This window comes from Pleurodeles waltl, chromosome 10 (genome assembly GCF_031143425.1).
Source record: "Pleurodeles waltl isolate 20211129_DDA chromosome 10, aPleWal1.hap1.20221129, whole genome shotgun sequence".
NCBI lineage: Eukaryota > Metazoa > Chordata > Amphibia > Caudata > Salamandridae > Pleurodeles > Pleurodeles waltl.
In genome coordinates, this window is record NC_090449.1 from 611,011,826 (window position 1) to 611,032,532 (window position 20,707).

General features: G+C 43.1%; 1 protein-coding gene across 2 annotated transcripts in view; it reads left to right on the forward strand.

The window, feature by feature from the left end:
• LOC138261759 (sodium channel protein type 5 subunit alpha-like) overlaps window positions 1–20,707 on the forward strand; it is a 957,661-nt gene that overhangs the window by 344,382 nt on the left and 592,572 nt on the right. For both annotated transcript variants that reach the window (XM_069211083.1, XM_069211084.1), the window contains one exon: window positions 5,233–5,296. In XM_069211083.1, the coding sequence (XP_069067184.1) occupies window positions 5,233–5,296 (64 nt within the window). The remainder of the gene's footprint in view (window positions 1–5,232; window positions 5,297–20,707) is intronic.

Here is a 20,707-nt window from a genome sequence, read left to right on the forward strand (position 1 = left end):
GACCCTCTGGTACGCAACCAGAAGTCTGCCTCCTTTGCGAGCTCCCTGGGGTCAGAGAGCTCACACTCTGACAAGTGTTGGCGTAACTCTGAAAAACAACAACGAAACAGGTGCTCTCTCAGAATCAGATTAAACAGCCCTTCAAAATTGTTTACTGTGCTACCCTTCACCCATCCATCTAGTGCAATGCAGCAATCCTCCACCAACTCCTCCCAAGACTGGTGGGACAGTTTCTTACCACCCCTAAACCTTTTTCTGTATTCCTCAGGGGAAAAACCATACTTCATAATCAGTGCGTTCTTCACAGCGGAGTACCCCTCCCTGTCACTCTCTCCTAGAGTCAGTAGGGCATCCCTCCCCTCCTCAGGAATAAAACTCCCTAGGCCAGTTCCCCAATCCTTCTCAGGGATCCTGCGCTCTACCAGAGCCTTCTCATATTCCTTTAACCACTGACGTATGTCACCCCCCTCTTGGAACCTAGGTACCAGATCTATGGGTATGTGAGGAACATCTTTGCTACAGCACTGTACATTGCTGCCACCACTGGACTCCACCTGCAGCGCTGGTGAGTCCAGAACCTTCAGACTGCGCTCTAGAGCGAGTCTTTCTCTGGCAAAGGCCCTCTCTGCCTCTGCCATTCTCTCCTGTACTAAGGCCTTCTCTACCTCAGCCCTTCTCTCCTCAACAGCTAGGCGCGCTAACTGCAACTTCAGGTCCCTCTCTTCCCGCCTATCTCTTAGCTCATCAGGCGTCAAGGAATGAGAGGTAGCCCTGCTTCTTACACTGGGCCCAGCAAGGGACTCCCTATCACTGGGGCCTTCCCTGTCAACTGGCGTCCCCAACCGGTCATTCTCACCCTCCTGATCAGTCTCTCTACCACTCTCTAGGGATGAGGTCTGGGAGCCCTCCCATTGGGAACCCTCGCTACACTCAGGATCCTCTGGGTACCCCCTAAGCACACTCCCTCCCTGGGTAAATGTCACAAACCTTTCAAAGAAATTCAGAGATCTCCTGAGGTCCCCTTCTACAGGCAGCCCTCTCTCTCTACAGAACCCCTCTAATTCCTCCTGCGTGTAAAACGGCAGGTCCTCTAAATCAAAGGTAAGCCCCATCTTGAAAAGGTACAAATAACTCAACTGTGACAACCACAATACCCAAGCGTGAGAACTGAAAACAGGAAAAATGACCAAAGAGAGAAAGTTAAGAGAAGCCAAACATGTGATGGTCTAAACGCAATCCTTGTAGTGAAATAATGAGTCACAATGGTATTGTGCAAGCGCAAGTCCTATCCTCACCGCTGACTTCCAATGTTAGAAATGGGGTTTCTGGTTGGCTAGGGTATGTACCTCAGCCAGGCAGAACTTACCCACTCTAGTCAGGGCAAGGGAGTTACACGTCCAAGATAACCCCTGCTCACCCCCTTGGTAGCTTGGCACGAGCAGTCAGGCTTAACCCGGAGGCAATGCGTAAAGCGTTTGCACAACACACACATACATGTGACGCAATATCCCCACCACAAAGGAAACACAACACCAGATTATATGAAAATACACTGTATTGTACACAACGTAATTATTAGACCAACATCACATAACAGTACTATCCTGCTACCTTAGCAGTTGTCAGAACACGTTACACATTAGTTACTCTGCAAACTAGCAGTAGTCATCACACCTAACACACAGGTTACTCAGTATTCTGCAGCATAAGCAGTAGTCAGGAAACACGTTATCACATTAGCACACTTGTCATAAGAATATCATAAAACGCCCATAGTAGGAACATTAGAAAACCTATGGCAAGTTAAGCAAACATATTAGCAAGTCATGCCCATAAAAGGAACATGTGCACACATATGTAAACACATCATAGGACAGGCAGGCAATATAACATAATTACAAAGTCTGTAAAAAGAACTTTAAATCAATGTTACATTAGTCCGTTTTAAAGTACCTGAAAAATGATGAAAAGGCACCTCCAGTGCCTAAAACAAAGAAGAAAGGGGCCCCCAGCGCTCCTCTGCGCAATGAGGGGGCCTCCTTGGAACCTTGGGGAAGAGGGGGGCGGCACGCACCCCCTCGGTATTGCTGTGGGGTCCCTCCTGGGGCCCGCGATCACTGGGGGCTCCCCCGGGCCTCCACCGGCCCTCCTGTGGGGGGCCCAGGTCGCCCAATCCTTTTAGGAAGGAGGGGGGCGCCACGCACCCCCTCCAATTCAAATGCGGGCCCCTCCTGGGACCCGCAACCTTTGTGGGGCCCCCCGGCCTTGTCTGGCTCTCCTCAATAGGGGGGGAGCCCAGAAAAATCAGTGCTGGCCCACACAAGGGCCAAGCTGTGGACCGGCGGTGCGGGCGAGCCTCCGATGAGGCTCCCTCTCCTGCCCACGTTCGTGCTGGATGCTGCAACCCGTCTGGGCTGCAGCCGAAGGCAGGCACCCAAGTAGGTGCCTGCTTGTGCCCCGGGGGCGCTCCCTAGAGCGAACCTCGCCCCGGGGGCACTCTAGGAGCGCGTCGCTCCGATATTTTAGTGTGAAGATGCCCCGGGGGCACGGAGAGGAGCGCGCCGGCTCCTCTCTTCCTCCTGGGGCTACCAACAGTGCGCTCCGACGCGCTTGAGGTATTTAAAGGGGCCCTGCTGCGGCGGTGATTTTCTTGACACAGAAACGCGCTCCAGGAAGCGCGAGGGCACCATTTGAAGCCCGGGCTGCGGCGGTGATTTTCTTTGGTCCAAGAAAAGCGCTTTCAAAGCGCGCTAGCACCTCAGCAGCTTCACCCATTTAAAAGAAGCCTTTTTCCCTTAAAACATCCTGGGCAAGGATGTAAAAGATCGTTGCAGGGGTCAGGGGCCACAGCACCCTGCCCCTGGGAACAACTAAGCAAGAAGGAGCTCAGGGCTGGTGGGCCCAGCTACAGGCCAGCACAAGGGGTGCAGATGGTGGCAGTTCCTCCTAGTGACCAGGCAGGTCACAGGTCAGCACAGCAGCAGCAGTCCATGGCGGTTTCCTGGTGAGTCCATTCATCAGCGTTCTGTGTCCAGTTCCAAGTTCCAAGAATGTTCAAATTGTGGGGAAAATTCCCCTGTACTTATAGTCCTTTTTTTACAGTGTTTTACAATGACAGGGAGAGGAGGTTCCAGCCAGTTACAACTGGTTCTGGGAGTGCCCCCTCTCTCCTTTCAGCACAGGCTCCAAACATCAGTGGGGGGTTAACGACCCTATTGTGTGAGGCCAGGGCACAGCCTTTACAAATGTAGGTGTGCCCCGCCTCTCCCTTCTCTCAGCCCAGGGAGACTATTCAGTATGTAGATGCACCTCAGTGACACCTCCACCCTCCCTGTGTACAGGCTGTCTGAAAAGTATGCACAAAGCCCCAACTGTCACTCTGCCCAGACGTGGATTGGAGTCAAGCTGCAAAACACCAGAATCATAAGCACAGATAAATGCGCACTTTCTAGAAGTGGCATTTCTGTGATAGTAATAAAAAATACACCCACACCAGTAAGCAGTATTTATTATCACCATCACAACCATACCAAACACGCCTACGCTAGCCCTCATAAATCAGACAATACCCCTACACATAAGGCAGGGCATTTCTAATGCAATCCTATGAGAAGGCAGCACTCACAGCAGTGAGACACCAAGTTAGGCTGTTTGTCACTACCAGGACAGGCCATGCAATATGGCACATGTCCTGCCTTTCTACATACATGGCACCCTGCCCACAGGGCGTACTTTAGGGGTGACTTACATGTAGTAAAAGGGGAGTCCTGGGCCTGGCAAGTAAATTTAGATGCCAGGTCCCTGTGGCAGAAAACTGCGCACACAGGCCCTGCGCTAGCAGGCCTGAGACAGGTTTGAAAGTCTACTTCAGTGGGTGGCGCAAGCAGCGCTGCAGGCCCACTAGTAGTATTTAATTTACATGCCCTGGGTATAGAGATACCACTGTACAAGGGACTTATAGGTAAATTAAATATGCCAATCAGGTATAAGCCAATCATACCAACTTTAGATGGGAGAGCACCTGCACTTTAACACTGGTCAGCAGTGATAAAGTGCTCAGAGTCCTAGAGCCAACAGCGAAAGGTCAGAAAAACCAGGAGGAAGGAGGCAAAAAGACTAGGGATGACCATGCGTATGGCCAAAAGTCCAACAATCATGCTTTGCTTGCAAATTGGGAAATAAGAAAGAACTCAGGTGCTGGATATCCCGATGGTTCGAGATATGCACTGTAAGGAAGGAAAGGGGATGTAGACATATACATGTTGCAGCAGTAGGAGAGGTCTGTACGTCACAGCAGCTTTTAACCTGCACCATTGGTTGCAGGTAGTGGGGACAAGCACTCATTTTTTGAATGTGGATTTATTTATGATCAATAGAAAGGGAGAAAAGAGATAAAGAACAAGAAAGAGAAAGATAGGAAACCAGTGACAAAGGGAGAAAGCATTGTTTAAAAATAGCATGCAAGAGTTAGGGAAATAGACAAGAAGTGTAGGGTAGTGGAAAAAAGAGGAATAAGGTGGAATCAAGACTGCTATTCATCAGTCCTGGAATTGAGCAACACCGAAGGTGAGTTCCAAAGAAAAACTATGAGCCCCTACCCTTATATATATATTTTTTATTTTTTTATTTTTTACAATTACAAATTTAGTACTGAACATACACACAAGGAACACCTAAATCAAGTGTGTGATCAAAAACACGATTAAAACTATAGATATCAGCTGTCTTTATGTGAAGTGTGAATAACTATTTTTTTAACTAACACAAAGGTTTAACTATCATTGAAGGAGCAAAACTATTTTAAAAAGTCTTATGTAAGTGGATACAAACGTAATCACCACAAAATGTGGACTGTTGATTAATGCATCAAAGGTTTGGTTTTTGCAAAAATGAAATAGTTGCATGGAAGAGACTCTTAACAGATGGGGTGTTATGTATACCAATTTCAGAAATAAAGGTTAGATTTCATAGTGGTGGAAATAGAGAGAACATGTCGAGGTTCAGAATGTTTTTTCTAGCTGCTGAATAAAGGGAGAGGATTGGACCAAACTGGAGGTGCAGTGGTTACCTTTTGCAATTACCTGTGTTTCTTCTGAGATTGGATTACACTCTGAAATCGGTTGGTTAACAAACAATCTTGACGTCATAGACTCTATGTATGCCCCACTAGTACTTGCACCCACATTGATAATACACACCTCAAAATGACTATACTCTTGTATTTCCCATCAGGCAATTTCTACATACAAAGTGGCCGTAAGGATGCCTTACTCTGCGGCAACAGTACTGACGCTGGGTAAGTACTAAACATTCTTCCAAAAGAGCTTGATCTGCTTTGGAATCTGTGTTGTCTGCATTCGAAGGGTATTATGATTGACTGCATTGTAATGCTCTGAACAGATAGAGGTCTTGGTGTTCATTATTTATGGATTGATACGAAGTGCTCTTAACCAAAGTGCTGTACTATAATTAGCTGGCAGTACATCGATAAAGGGATACATCAGTACAAAAATATAGTGCAGGAACTGAAGTGGCTACGGATGAGAGGCGAGGAACCTGCCGGACTAGATGCACAAGGGCAGACTTTCTTTAAAGGGAATACTTATTTTACATAGTATAATGCTGCCACCCTCTCCGGATGTATATTTAATACCGTAGTCCATGGCACATTAAGCAGACACATGCAGGACACAAACCTGTTAGTTAGTGATAGGTGGAGGGTTGGCTCCCTTTTGTGCAGTGGTGAAAGGCTGGTGGCAGGTGGCCTCGGGTGCATGGGATATGAATGCCGATCAGTGACTGCGGGTCTCTTAACACCGGCGACCTTACCGGCTCTTTGCACTTGTGTTGATGATGTCTTTGGGAATCAAAGTGCTGACACGTGAGAGGTGGAGAGCACAGGAAGTCCAATTCCACCTAATTATCCTCTGCAGCAGGTAAAGCTGTATGTATGCATGTATATGTATAGCACGAATCTAGCTATGAAGCAATGAACCGCTGTATATTATGTGAGTGGGCGGGAGGTGATCCTCAAGAACATGTGCATCAAGTGTGAATTACACAGATACATTATACACAGAATTAGACATAGGGTGATTAAGAGATTTACCCAGAATCACACAATGTTGAGTCTGGCACCAAGGCTGGGATTATAACCTGTGTCCTCAAATCCCAAAGATGCTAGCTTGACCCTAGAGGTAACCTTAGCTCCTCTAAGCTTTGGCACTATGACCACATAACTCCTCATGAGGGGGAGAGGAAGTCCAGACCCCATGGACTGCTGCTTTTAGATTCTCCTCTGTGAATGGTATTATGGATTTAGGCTAATGTCAATTGTCATGGGAAACTGTTGTCAGAGATGGGTTTTCTCACCCACTGGTGCCAGTGGGGAGTTAACCATCATTTATAGATCTTTGATGGCAATTAATTTTGACAATACAGACCATGGTCTGTTTGGAGTCAAAGGCCATGCATCAAAACTAAAGATATCACCTTTCACCTGCAACCAAAATCTTGGACTGTAATTGCCTGTCTGAGTGGGAAATCGAACCATCCAATAGTGGCACTGAGAAACATTCATTGTGGCTTTTGAGGAGGAAAGCAAGTAAACTTCCTTCCACAGGCACGAAAGGGCTTCATGTCAGATGATGAAACCATTGTAGGACACAGTGTCTAAGAGTGTGTTGCTGAGTGGGAGGCCTTCCATCACAGACATGGTCAGTGGAATTATGCAGATAATGTTGCATGTCGTATGGTGGTATTATTTTGACATTTTGTTATTTTAACATACATTGATATTGTCTGATCAAACATTTCATCTTGTTAGTACCAGTTTAACCCCCTGAATATGGCAATCAACAACTGAAAGGGGATTGTTTAACCCTTGCAGTATCGTACACACATAAAGAACTGATTAACAAAAATGGTGGTCCTAAATGTAATTTACAAAAATACTGCCATATTGGAGTTAGTAATAGAAATCCTATACTCCATAGGATGATTTTTATGAGACAATTTTCATACCGGCCAATACTTTTGTCAACAATATTCTGATGTACAAACACTTTTGGATGGGGACTTTCACTGCAATGTACCATGTGTTGCATAGTTACTAAAATAACCTCTGATATATTTGAGCTATGAGCATATCTTTTGTTGAAATCAGACAATTATGCAGCCATTGAAGGAATATGGTGCAAGTGCAGTACATCCATAACTATGTGGAAAAAGACACAGCTTCTGAAATATATAGTTCGAGGGTCCAGGGTTGGAGGAAGAGCACAGATTGTCATATGCTAGTCAATGAACTTCCAATGTCTGCTACCACCATAATCGACAATTGGATGGTTCTCTTGTACAAGGACATTGCCACAAAAGTGTGGAACCCATTTATAAGTTTAGCTTTTCTTCGAAAGAAGACAAAAAATATATGTTAGCTTAAGTTCAGTATGGGGGTTCAGTATGGGGGTGAAACACTTACTCTGACATTTGTTTGAATAATGCTGCATTCACCAATTTCTTGGTGTGGTGTGGATCCAGAATATTGAGTAATGAATATTGTTATACCTTAATATCATAGCTACAATATCAAGGACTAAATATTGCCAGGCACTTCTGTGTACATTTTGTATACCTAATTCCACATATGTGTACTTTGGTGGTATATGTATCTTCCAGCTACATAGATGTAGTGTTAAGAACATTAAACATATTCTTCCTTATATAGACTTACCTTTCAATATTTTGGTCCTCAATTTTTGCTTACAATATTAAGGCATACAATATTCCCTACTTCATATTCCAGTCTACAACCACCTTATGGTTGTCAGTGAGGTTACTGATAAAAATGAAGTGGAGCTTCAAGCACAATATAGGGCCTTGGCCTCTGAGATCGTTGATATCCTCCTTGAGCTTTCTAATCAAAGTACCATTGATGAATGTTATAATAAGTCCAAAGCACCTAGTAGTTCTTCAGTAATGTTTAATACAATAGCAGGGCCTTTTTCAACCTTAGCTCGTCATCTGGGAAACTCAAAACCTCTTCAGCACGGAAGCAGGCAGCACTGTACTGCAAATAAAACAGTGTCATGAAACAACACAAATGTAATAAATCTCTTCAGTGCCAAGAAGCTCTAGGAGGAATAAGCACCTAATAACATCCATTAACGTCCCAAAACTATATATAATGTTTTTCTTTTCATTTGACAAGACTGAAAGATGTTGATACATGGTTATGTCACTGTCACTTTCCTGTGTGTCATCACCAGATATTTTATTTTTATTTACATATTTTTGTGAAGGGTGAGCCAAGCCTCTTCGGCCTTTGGAGCACTGTATAACAGTACAGTGAGCAGACTGAGTACAACTTATCATAAAGAAGCAAGATATTCATCCAGGTATAGTTAGAGGTGTGCCATTTAAAGCACAATGCAGGTTTGAGCCCGATCCCTCGCTCTGGTGTAGCTCAAGTTCCGTTTGGACACTCAAGCTGAAAACGAGCCGACATTTCCTTGGGAATGCCTGTCACTGTGCTCTCATCTGATGTGACAGAAATGAAGGAAAAAGTATTAAACTTTGATGTTAAAAATGGAGACAGAGACAGGTGGATATTTAGTGGCAGAAATTCAGAATACGTAACTAGAAAACCTGGGATCCCTGCTTGACCAAATTGTGTGATTTTAGGCAGAAAAAAAAGGCAAAAATGTCACTGCACTTCCTTTTTCCTTCACTATCACACATGAGAACACCTTGATATTTGTGACTTCTGGATGAGCATTGTACAAAAAGCCTTCCAGTGTTTGATTTAATAGATGATGTTGTTCAATGTATGCTCAAAATCTAGGCCACATATAGTTTACATATGACAACCGATTATTTAGATTAATCGGACAAACTTGAGTTTGGTTTTCACTTAGGGCTTTTTTCTAATATATTTTTTGTAAGACTATTGAGTTTCTTGGACTGTAGCCATTGAAGGGCATATGAACTTTATGACTTTTGTGTGACATTCCATTTAGACCAATTCTGTGGCTAGTATGTACAGCACCGCAACTCTCCTCTCTAGAGGAGATGTAGCCTGATGGCTAGTACTGCCAACCTTGGAGCCAAGTTTGAATCCTGGCCTAGGCTCAACATCCTGTGGTTCTGGGCAAATCACTTACCATCACTGTGCATAAAAATACAAAAGTATATAACTTCTAGGGCTCTGATAAAGTGGTCTAATGCTCTTGGGCCATGTTTGTGCTACACAAAAATACAAAAATAAAAACAAATAGACGGCCCATTGAATTCCTGACATTGCGAAGACATGCTTTTAAGTCTTTTCTGATTCATGTCTGAAGCAATTTGGGTACTATCACGATGGGCTGTGCTGGCACAGCGCAGACCCAAGGGCCTGTTTTTTTCATGTGAGGTGTCTAAAGTTCAAACATATAACCAGGGGCATAGCTTCATGGGAATTTGGGGGATCTGACCCCTTAATAAATTAATTTCCATGTTTAAACTCAGGACATGGGAGCCCCTGTTGAGTCTACCAGTGTCTCCTTAGGGTTCACATGGGGTGAACATCTGAGCGCACCCTCTCCTGTCAATGGTGCATCCTCGGGGTGCCAAGGAACACCTCCTAAATTCACTGCAGAAGGAAACATACAGTTCAGCTTACATTTATGTTGCTGCTGGTTGTATTTATTATTGCACATGCTCACAGTACCGAGCAGCCCAGAGAGCTGTGCATGAGAGTGCATGCAACTAGGTCGTGAAGGCCGTGGATTATTTTGTGGCCTCTGAATGTAGTGAGAGGAGGGATGAAACAAACCGATAAACATTGAGTTGCTGGATACGTAATAACCTCTTGCCACAGAGAAGCAGCTGTCGTTGCTCATGATGGTGCACCCATTTACATTAAGCTACACAAATGTGTTTCAAAATATATTGGAATTGAAAACTCTAATGGATTCTTGTCCATTTTTGTCGCACATGCACAAGATGAAATTGAGTTTTTGCTAGCATTAGATCACGCGTAAGCCCTGTCGCGCCAAAAAGTAAATAAAACCACACACTCTTTCCCCCAATATAACACTTGTGAAACACGTGCATTACCCTAATCTATTACCGTCATATTATAGAAAGACTGCAGAAGGAGGCACCTCTCTTCCTGTGCTGTCTCACTTAGATGCGAGTCTGTAACTTGCAGGTGACACGGTTTCTAAGGCATGTACTCAACACATAGATCTGTTTATGGCCCAATTTTTAAAAAGTCGTTTTACAAAACGCACAGATCAGGGATAGATGTTTGGATTGAGCTTATGGGCTTTAAGAACGTCTACTTTTCAGGATGATGTCTGACATCTCTAAGACCCTTCTGAATCTCTGCCCTCTCGAAAACCCGTGTCCCCCTTTTCCTCCCAATCCTCCATTTGTTATTTGTGTCACAGTGGCGGCCGGCAGCTTTAGAAGGGAGGGGGGCGGGCGGGAAGCACACACACACACACACTCATTCTTTCACACACAGACACGCACTCACTCACATCCATTAACAACACTCATACCATTCAAACATGCACGCACGCACCAAACATTCATTTTAAAACATCACACACACTCATTCTTCCACACACGCACACACGCACATCCATCCATTAACACTCATAACATTCAAACATGCACCAAACATTCATTTTAAAAGATCACACACACTCATTCTTTCACACACACACGCACGCATGCTCACACATCCATTAACAACACTCATAACACTCAAACATGCACGCGCGCACCAAACATTCAATTTCAATCATCACACACAAACACACACACACTTACCTTCAGCCTCCAGGTCCCAGGAGGGTTGGGACTGCTGCCTTCCCTTGAGGGAAGGCAGCAGTCCCAGCCTCGTCACAGAGTGGGATGGGGTCAGTGAGACTGCTGACCCCACCCCACTCTGTGACGAAGTGTCACTGATTGACACTCGCCCTGGGTGCTTCAGGGCTTAAACCTGAAGCGCCCAGGGCAAGTGTCAATGGGTGACGCTTTCCTTGTCACCTAGGGGAGGGCCTCGAGGCACCTTTGCTGAGCTGAGGAGGTCACTTCCATAGGGGCTGTGACCTCCTCAGCCCAGAAAAGTTCAGCTCAGGCAGCCAGGAGTCTGTGCAAATCGCGCATGGCTCACTCCTGGCTGTCTGAGCTGAAAATGAAGAGTGTCTGTCAGGCTGGCCTTTCTTCAGCCTGACAGACACTCTTCATGAGGGGCAAAAGGTGGGGGGCGTGGCCCCTCCGCCCTAAAGGACTGGCGCCACTGTTGTGTCATCTATTTTAGTTGGGTCTGCTACTATGTTTGTTGGGAAATCTCAGGCTTACACTCCCTGATTCTCACCGACAAAGCTACGACCCTGCATATAACTCAGCATTTCTCCCAGCTAATGTAAGAACCTTAGACAGAAGAAGTTGGGAGCAGAGATAATTTGCTCCATGTTTCCGACTTGTTCTGTTTAATGTTCATGCATTAATTTGGAGAAATTCTGAGTTTTATGGTTGAACTTTAGTCGCTTCGGACATAAAACACATAGATGCTCATCGCAGTGCTAAGCCACTGCAGCTGTGTGCATGCGAGCAGTGAAATCAAAGCAAGGTGGGCCCACGCCCATTTTATGTCTGAAATATGTTTTTTTAATTGGCAGTCTGCAGCACGCACACACGGCGCAATAGTGAATGTGGTGGTTGCACGTACATACTTTGTGCCTATTAATCTGCAGGGTAAGTGCTAACTTGACACCAGAGCGCATGAGCTTCAGACTATATGATTGAAAAAGGTACAACACCCCGCTTTTGGATATGTGTACATTTATGCATATAATTGATGTTTTGTTACCTGCGCCGTTTTCGCTACGATACTGTCGCCACGTGTAAATCTAGGCGCTACATATATCTCAGCAGGGAACCATAGAATGGCGGTAGCCACTCAGTTGTTTCAAGCTGTCATCGACCTGTAAAGCATGTGTTAACAAGTAGAGTTAGCTCACACACCTTTCCTGACTTTGCACACTCACTGCAAGCTTATGAACTTCACTGGTCCTCTGTGGCAAGATTCTTTCTTTTTTTTAGATTTTATTAGCTGGGGATTCAAAAATGCCCTTTCAGCCAACAAGAGAGAAAAAATGTTGGCATTTTGACGAAACCATGTCTTTATTTTTCCAAAATAGTTCGGAAGCGGCATAGTTTTCTCTTCCTAGGTCAGGAAGGTTTAGCTGATTTATACAAATAAAGGCCAGCTATCCAAGGTCTACCTCTTTTTGCACGTTGTGCACGGTTGCCCTGTGCACCTTGCACAGAGCACCCCCAGAGTTGAAATAAAGAAAACAGGGGCTTGACCACCTGGTGTTTTCAAAGCTAGGCCGGTGTCGCTCTCTCGTCGGGGATGACGATGCCAGACGAGCCTGGGAAAGAGATGACAAAGCATTCACTAAGCCACTCTGGGGAGGGCGCAAGAGGCAATCACTGGTAACTGCATCCTAGTTACTGTTGCTATAGAAACTTTGCCTACATTTATCGCCACGGTGACCTTGATTTCTCTCAGCCGTCCACATACTGATAAATTGCATGTATAGAAACAGGTGGCTCTGTGTACAGATAGGGCTTTTGTACACGTAGTCCGCGCGCTAGTGGCGCAGCTAAATCTTGAGATAAATGTTCATTCGCGGGAGGCCTGGGCCTTCATGTGTGGCAAGGGAAAGAATATCACCACAGTGGGGATGTGCTAAGCTGGTCCCGTACAAGCCGTGCAGCAGCCTTAGATCACCATAGGCTAATTATGCACTGTCGGAAGGTTGGCGCAACATGTTTCCTCAGAGGAAGTAGAACAACTGAGGATTGGCTTAGAAAAGCTGAAAGAGCAACCAAGTAGTGTGTTGTATTGCAGTATTTATATAGCGTTTACTACCTCTATGTAGGTCGCTGAAACGCTTGCTACATGAATAGCATGCTATACCATGTAGGGTGTGTGTGCTGGGAGGATGTTCTTTTTGTTTTGATCCTATTTGAGAAGTGTTTCCATGTCATGCATGATGACCACTGAAGTGCAGTTATCACGGTATGGGATGCAGCACATAGCTTTGTGTTGGATGTTGAAGTGTAAGAGACAGGCGTGCAGTTTTATACTTTTCAGTATGTTGTTAGCTTTAAACAGCTGGCGGTGTTTGGTTTTTGGCTGCCCAGTGCTGGTGATGGACAACCCTCATAGCAGATATGTATTATCTGAAATTAATAGGTAGATGTTACAATTTGTTGCTGACTGCTTTGGTTTAAGGTTTTAGTATTATGGAGGGCAAAAACTGTTATATCCGGAAATAAATAACTATATAATTAGCCAGCTAACTATAGGGTTGGTAAAAAAAGATAGTTAAAAACATTAAAGTGCCAAGGCTGGTAACAAGGCTTCTTGGAATATTCCAACAAAAAACGAGAACTCTGTCTGTTCTTAAAAATCAGTTGCAATTTAGCTTCAGCTTTATTTAATTTCTTTTACTGTTTGTCAGTGCCTCTTTAGCCTTGCTCTTCATTCTACCCTTATTCAAATTTTCATCTGGTTTCTCCATTCTTCTCTCATTACCTTCTTCCATTTATTTGTTTCCTGCTGTCATTGCCCATCTTCACTCTTTCTTCCTCTTCTCACTTATTAATGTTCTTTTTACTAATTTCTGCTTTTGATGAGCCACCTTTGTCCCATCTTTCTCCATTCTCCCCATTTTGCACTTCGTCTAACACTTATTTTTTAATTTTAAAACATTATTTGTAGATAACAAAGTTCCCTCCAAAGCTATAAAAAACAAAGTATGTTTGTAGATGGCCACAATTATCACAGCTAGCCAACCAGATGCGTAGGTGCAGAAACTGGTCTCTCCACAAACAACCAAAGATGGCTGCAGAAATTGAGACATTCCAAGGGCCACTGGAATTATGGGGCAGGGAAGCACCAAAATATGTGGTAGGGTTGACTAAATTATGCAGCAAGAAAAGGAAAGTTTTGTGGCATAAAGCAGCACATTAGTTCATTATTTTGTAATTTGTACACACAGTAATTCTGTACGGGAAAAGATTTCACCTCATAACCAATTAACAACCAAGTATAGATATTAGCAACTGAAAGATGAGCAGTTAGCCTTTGAGAAGGGGCGTTCACTGCGTGCAACCATATGTTGCAAAGTTTTTACTAACTCTTGATCTGTTTGAGCTTGGAACTTTTTTTTTGTTAAAATTGGTAGAATATGCAGCAAATGAAAGATTATGTGGCAAATGTGCATTATCCATAATTATGCAAAAAAGCCACAATTGCAGAATTGTGTAATTCCAGTGGCCCTGGTCATACCACAAAGAAATCTGTTGTAACAATCCACAAAAACTATATGCCCATCTGCCTTATTGACTCTGTATAAAAACATTTGACAAAATGACCCTGAATATAGGGTCCAACTTTGGACAGAGAAGAACCAGGGATCAACACATTTTAATACACAGTTTTTGCAAAAACATAAGCCCTGGTCACCCGTGTAGCTATTGTTTGTTCTGTATCAGCATTTATATGGTGTTTTCCTAACCCTTGCAAGGCCCAAACATCTTTAGGGTTCTGAAAATATTAGCCTCATAAATGTGTCACTATGTATTCTGTTTATGGACCTCAAAACAGTAGAGTGACCCGCAATTTCTTCTTCAGAAATGGGGATTCCCAGACGTCTTCTTGCATGCTGTTTTCAGACTCCACAAAAGCAAATTTGCAAAATTCACACTGGTCAATGAGCAGGAAAGCCCACGGTGCTTTTCCAGTCAAAAGAGGTGTATTCCATGATTGAGAACTTGCCCCATCCCTCTGTTCTATTTTATTAAATGAGACGATGGATACTTGGCTGAATCTAGAAATCATGTACACATGCTAAGGAAAGGATCTCAACTTTACCTTTCTGTTGTATGTATTGTTGTAATGTCACAGTTCCAAACAGTGTTATACGATCTTCTAAACACCTGACGACATTTGTACTTTGAGAGGCCTAACTCTTAATCTAGACGTATCCAATTACATAGTGTATCGTTTCGACAAATGCTTTATATCAAATGTTGGCTTTGCTGGCGCCCATCGTGGGCAGGTGCAAGACCTTCTCTACAGAACATTCTAGACTTCGTCTTTCAACCTTAGATACCAAATCAGTACCCCACATTATTGGACTACAGTGCTGTATACCTATGAGAAATCTGCTACAGTCTTTGGCGTGAGCCCACTATAACAACACCGTAGTGTATTGAAGGTATTGCCTTATTATGCATTCAATGTCATTGCATTGCTTGCATGATCATTTAACATACAGTTAACTGAGGCCCACATTTTGGTGATTGTTTTGTAATTTGTTTTGTGAACATATATTTTCTGTCTCTAGTTTGATGAGAGAGTTATTTAGTGGTGCCCAAGATGTGTATATCGAAGGCTGTATTGAAACTTCACTTATACAGTGCTTAGTACCCCTGACGAGGCATTGAACTGCATTACGGCGAGAATGCTACCTACCAGCATTAAGTGCGTGGTCAGTGCATTGGTTCTTGGGGTTCGTCTTGCGTGCTAAAGGAAAACATTTCCATGAAATACAGTTTCGATGTGGTACATTAGTGACTTAGGAGTGATCTTTAGAGCAGGCTATGTGATTTAAAAAATGGCTTTACGACAGACATGCATGAGATTTAGAATAGTTTATATACAGTAGAGGCAAATAGAAGGGAGGCCGAGGTGTATTCAAAATAATGGAAGGAGAAAGGGATTCAATGTCATTTTTCACGCAGGCCTTTAAAGAGAATAACAGGTGGATATTTGTTGTAACCCATGAAGTCTCTGGACGTAAACCTGTGTAAAGAAACAGTGTAAATTTTGCTCCAAATGAATGTGGGTTTTAGAGACCAGGCAGATACTTGCCTCATTGCAAAAAGCAAATCCACTGCTTACTCAGGCCCCTTTACCAGCGACCAGGAAGTAGTTCGACACTTAAGCATATTCCACTACCCATAATTACAATTTTACCACCAGCATTGCCTCACTGTGTGTAATATAAGCAATACTTTCAGACCCGAGAGAGACCCCTAAGAGCACCTACGAAACCAGTAAATTCAATACCATTAACTATTGTTATGGTTTATGCAAATCATTTTACACCATACATAAACTTCACATATAACATAAACAGGTTATGTATAACAGTCCCTCAAATTAAATATAACAAGGCAGCTGAAAAACAAATTGCAGCAATCAAAATTCAGTTCATGTTTATGTGATGCGTTCACAACCTGGTTCAGAAATTGCTGTTCTTGATTATGAAGAGGGTTCTATATTGCACTTTCCAAGGACACAGCAGTTTGGGTTCAGACTGTAGCTCTCAGTGGTATGGGGTGCTCCAGATTCTCGTACCCGCCACTGCGAGCTTCATCCACCTTTGTTTGCATGCTTTAAATGGATGTTTCTAATTGTGCTTGAATTAGTGATTTTAATTGGAGTTGGCTGGTCAGTGTGTATGGTTTGAATTGTTTTTCTAGTTGGATCAGTAAGGCAGAACAACATTTTGTGGATAATTGTCATGGTTTTGCATTGTGGCCTTTATCTTATTATCTGTGAATGGTGGTTCTTATTATGGGGAGTGGGGCCTAATTTGAAACATCCTGTACCTTCTTTGTGGGCTAAATTTTGTGTTTTCTGTCTGTATTCTTTGTCTATCTCTGCAAGACCATTCATCTCTCTTAAAGCAGCAGCCAAAGGACAGATTCCTTCTGGAACTATCACCATCATATTCAACAGCTTTATTTGAATGTTTTTGGCTGGAAGTGACATTTGTATAAAAGAAGTTAAAACCGTTCAGTTTCACCTATCAGCATCATCTTTGTTTCCTTGTAATAACAGCTACATTATGTTTCTGGGTGAATGCCGCTAGTTCTGAGGAATTCAATTGCTTCAGAGTCAAAGAGTGACCTTCCATAAGTTGGACTTCCTGGTCAGAGTTCACTCAATGTGACCTTCTGAGCTAATTATATGGTCTGTTCCTCAGTAGTTCAATGCTAATCAAGTGCCCATTCCGATGTGGAGATCTATTGCATTTTTCCTAGTACGCATCAATGTGACTGTGTAGTGATCCTAAGGCAGACAATTACAGCTAATTATTATTGGTGTAACCATTCCATTTTACATCAGGGCCGTAATGTAACTGTGCTTCTAGCAGTGTAGAAAACATCATGCTGGTTCTGGTAGACCAATCTTCCATAAGCATATGCCTGTAGTCCATTTTTTGCCAAGGAACTTTTTTTGCTGAGTCCAGCTTTTAATGCCAGTCCACAGTGGTGAAGAATCTAAAGGACACTGGACGTGAATTTAAAACTTCTGCCACTGTGCACTCGCCAGGTCAGTAGGACACCGTGTTTGCAGTCTTGGGCTTTATTTCACAAGTTAATGCATTCTAGGTGTTGTAGTCTTGATTTGCTTTCGTTTAACTGATTGGAATATCACCCCTGATGTTTATGGTTTGTAACTGCAAAAGACTGGGCTCATCCTGCCAACATTGAGTGAGATGGCTAGTCTAACTTTAGCCCAGTGGTGTGGTGCGACACATGGGGCAGTGTCGGTCTTGAATCACGAGAGGGCTGTTAGTCAATCTTTGATCCAGGTCCGTCTTCACTATGGAATGATGGTGCTAATTAACATGAAAGTTTCAAAACTTACTGACACGTTTGCTATCAGCACACAATAAAATAATCCGATTTATTTGTAATCTTAGGAAATTTCACTATGTCTCCAAATGTCGAGAGAAAGTGGGCTGGCCAGTCACCAGACAAACTAATCCATTTCAAAGTTGTCATGCCACCTGAAATGGTTGCGCTCACCAGTGACGTGACACCTGCAGTCTATTTCAAAATCAAAGCTATTCATATACCAATACTCATGTGTGAGAGGTGGGGCACAATGGTAAAACTTGATTGGTTGCTAAACACACTGCTAATTTTCTGTAGTCTAAACACCTTTTTTTTGTTTTTTGTTGAAAAAATCAATTTCGACAAAGAAAAACAATAATACAATATTGCTCGCTATTACAGTAAAAAAACTACAATAAGCTACAATTGCAACATTTGAAAAGAATGATAAAAGCCGGAAATTCAAAACAAAAGCATTTCAATGTAATATTAAATAAGACTACTGTAACAAAAACATATAATGTATAGGGAAATAAAGTAAATATAACTATTTTGAGTTGACACTTTGCCTCCAAAGTTTGATACCTGTCTAATATGATCCTTGCTATTGGGCTATGTGTTGATGTGTCGGGCGGTTATTTTTCTATCATTTGTTGCTGTTATCCACCGCATATGGCCATTTTCAAGTGCTGAGCCTCGAAACACTCATTTGGTGGCAATCTATTTGCACTTTTGGAATTAAAAAAATAACCTACTCTCCATGCTCTTTAGGACGGCAGTAGTGTGGGACATTTCTTCCGAATGTTCTCAAAATGCACACAGATGAAGGCTGCCACTTGTGCACGGTGAGGGCTTAATGACTTAAATCACAGCAATTTGTGAAAGGAGGAGTGCGCAGTTGCTAGATGTCAGCCAGCGCTTTAAATGGGCAGGTGCTGTCCGGTACTGTGTCCCTGCACTCCTTTAAATTTGAAAGGGAGAGTGCGTGCAAAGTACATTTCAATGGGAGCGTACTGGCACTCTGAATAATCAGTACCTGCACTTCTGCATTTGCACTTAAAGCACTAATATCACCTTTGGAACCCGCCCCTTTAGGTTTCCTATGGAGTTTGCTCATTTCCCCAATGCTCTGTGTGATGAAGGCGTGCCAGTAGCTGTGTGGGTAGCGAAGACCATTAGGAATTAGGAAGGGATCACTAACGGAGTCGACGCATGTCTGAAGACTGGCTGGTGGCCTGCAGATGCCCCGAGGTAGGGACTGAATAGCTGACAAGCTTATCTGTACTGGGACCAGCGGTGGAACCATGACAATAGCTTGACTTATTTTGTTTTCCCAGGGCCCTGTGGCCTTAATATAGCAATATATGTAAGCATAAAACAACAACTGGATGTAGAACATTGACATATGCTAATATGCTGTGTACATCATACAGATAGGAACATTAGCCGAGCTGCAAGCAACTCAGCTTCCTGTAGGATCATGGGAAAGAGCATCATTGCAAAGTACACGTTTGTGACAAAGTACACAAAACAGAGCAGCGTAATACACCGTGTTTCTTCATTTAAAACGTTCTGAAAACTTTAACTTGCTAAAAGAAAATTAATAAATTCAGATATTTTCTATTTTGCGTTATGTTATGATTTATTATTTTACAGCGTTTTTAGTACTGTTCAACATCCATTGTTTCCGGTGGGCTTTTGGTATCGTTTGCTTCCAGAGTGAAAAGGGCAAGGACACTTTTTATGGATGTAGAGAAAAGGGTTACAGGGGTTTCTTTTCAAGCAAAAAAAAATCCTGTAAAAAATAATAATAATTAAAGGAAATCTGCACATGCATAGTGGGGCAGCCTTTCCCCGAACTGGAAGTTTACCCGTGTACATTTTCGCGTTGGGGAAAGAACGTGTTCAAAGTCACACAACTATACGTGAGGTACGCCTGGAAATCTGTGACTCTGACAAAGTTCCAGGCACACTACATGGAAATATTGTAAATACACTAAAATTGTGAATATGAGCTGTACTTTCTGGGTGATAATGTAGGATTCATTTTATGAATCGGGTCCTTTGTGTTCATTCATACCCTCATTTTGCTGCTTTTGGAACTGATGTTGTGCAAATGTAAGGAACTTTGAAAATCAAATCTTAATTTTACTTGAAAATCCTAAATTTAACACAACGTACTGTGTGGGAAAAGTATTAGAGGAAATTATTATCTGCCTCGGTGGACACATTTTTTCTTTACTATGTAGACATTTACATTAGGAAGTGATTACAGAAAGTGATCTCGCTTTTTAGGCAAAGGGGACTTTTAAAACAGTTTTTTATCTTGTGTCCTACATAAATTTTTTGGGCACATCCTGGCTCCTCATGATTCCACCACAAAGGCACCATTTTGATTCGGCACGCTCTAGTGGTTCGAATCAGGCTTCCTATTGTGTATCTAAGCAGTGCTATGCTTCAAACGAGCAGTGGACGTGAGCAGAGGGTACACCGCTGGTGCCCCAGAAGCACGCCAAAGGTAGGCCTGTCTGCGCCCATCTGCGTTTGGATCGTGCCCAGTGCCAGCCATACTGCTTGATTGCTTAGCAGACCGCCTACATTTGAGGTATATTTGAGAGACAAATTGCCAAGTATTCAAAAGCCACTTGCCTTCTCTTTGTGTGGTCATAATTTTAATATTGGTGAGGATTGTAGTAGAAATGGCAATTTTAAGTGTTTTGCCTGTGGCTTTGCATTGGTTGCCTCTGACGGCGCTCTGCGGATTGAGATTCCATTGCCCTCATGCAAGATGAGTGAACTTCCTTCACATTGCAGGATCTAACATTGTCAGCAGATGTGCTGAATTTCAGGAATATTCTTAAACATGCTTTTGACATTTATAATCTGCTTGACGAGAACAATTTTGGCCTTCAATTTCTTATGACAATGTGGCTCAATGACTCCTCATTTCTGGACACAGCTCAAGCCATTCTGGCTGGGTTCTGTCTTCAACATATTAATAGGC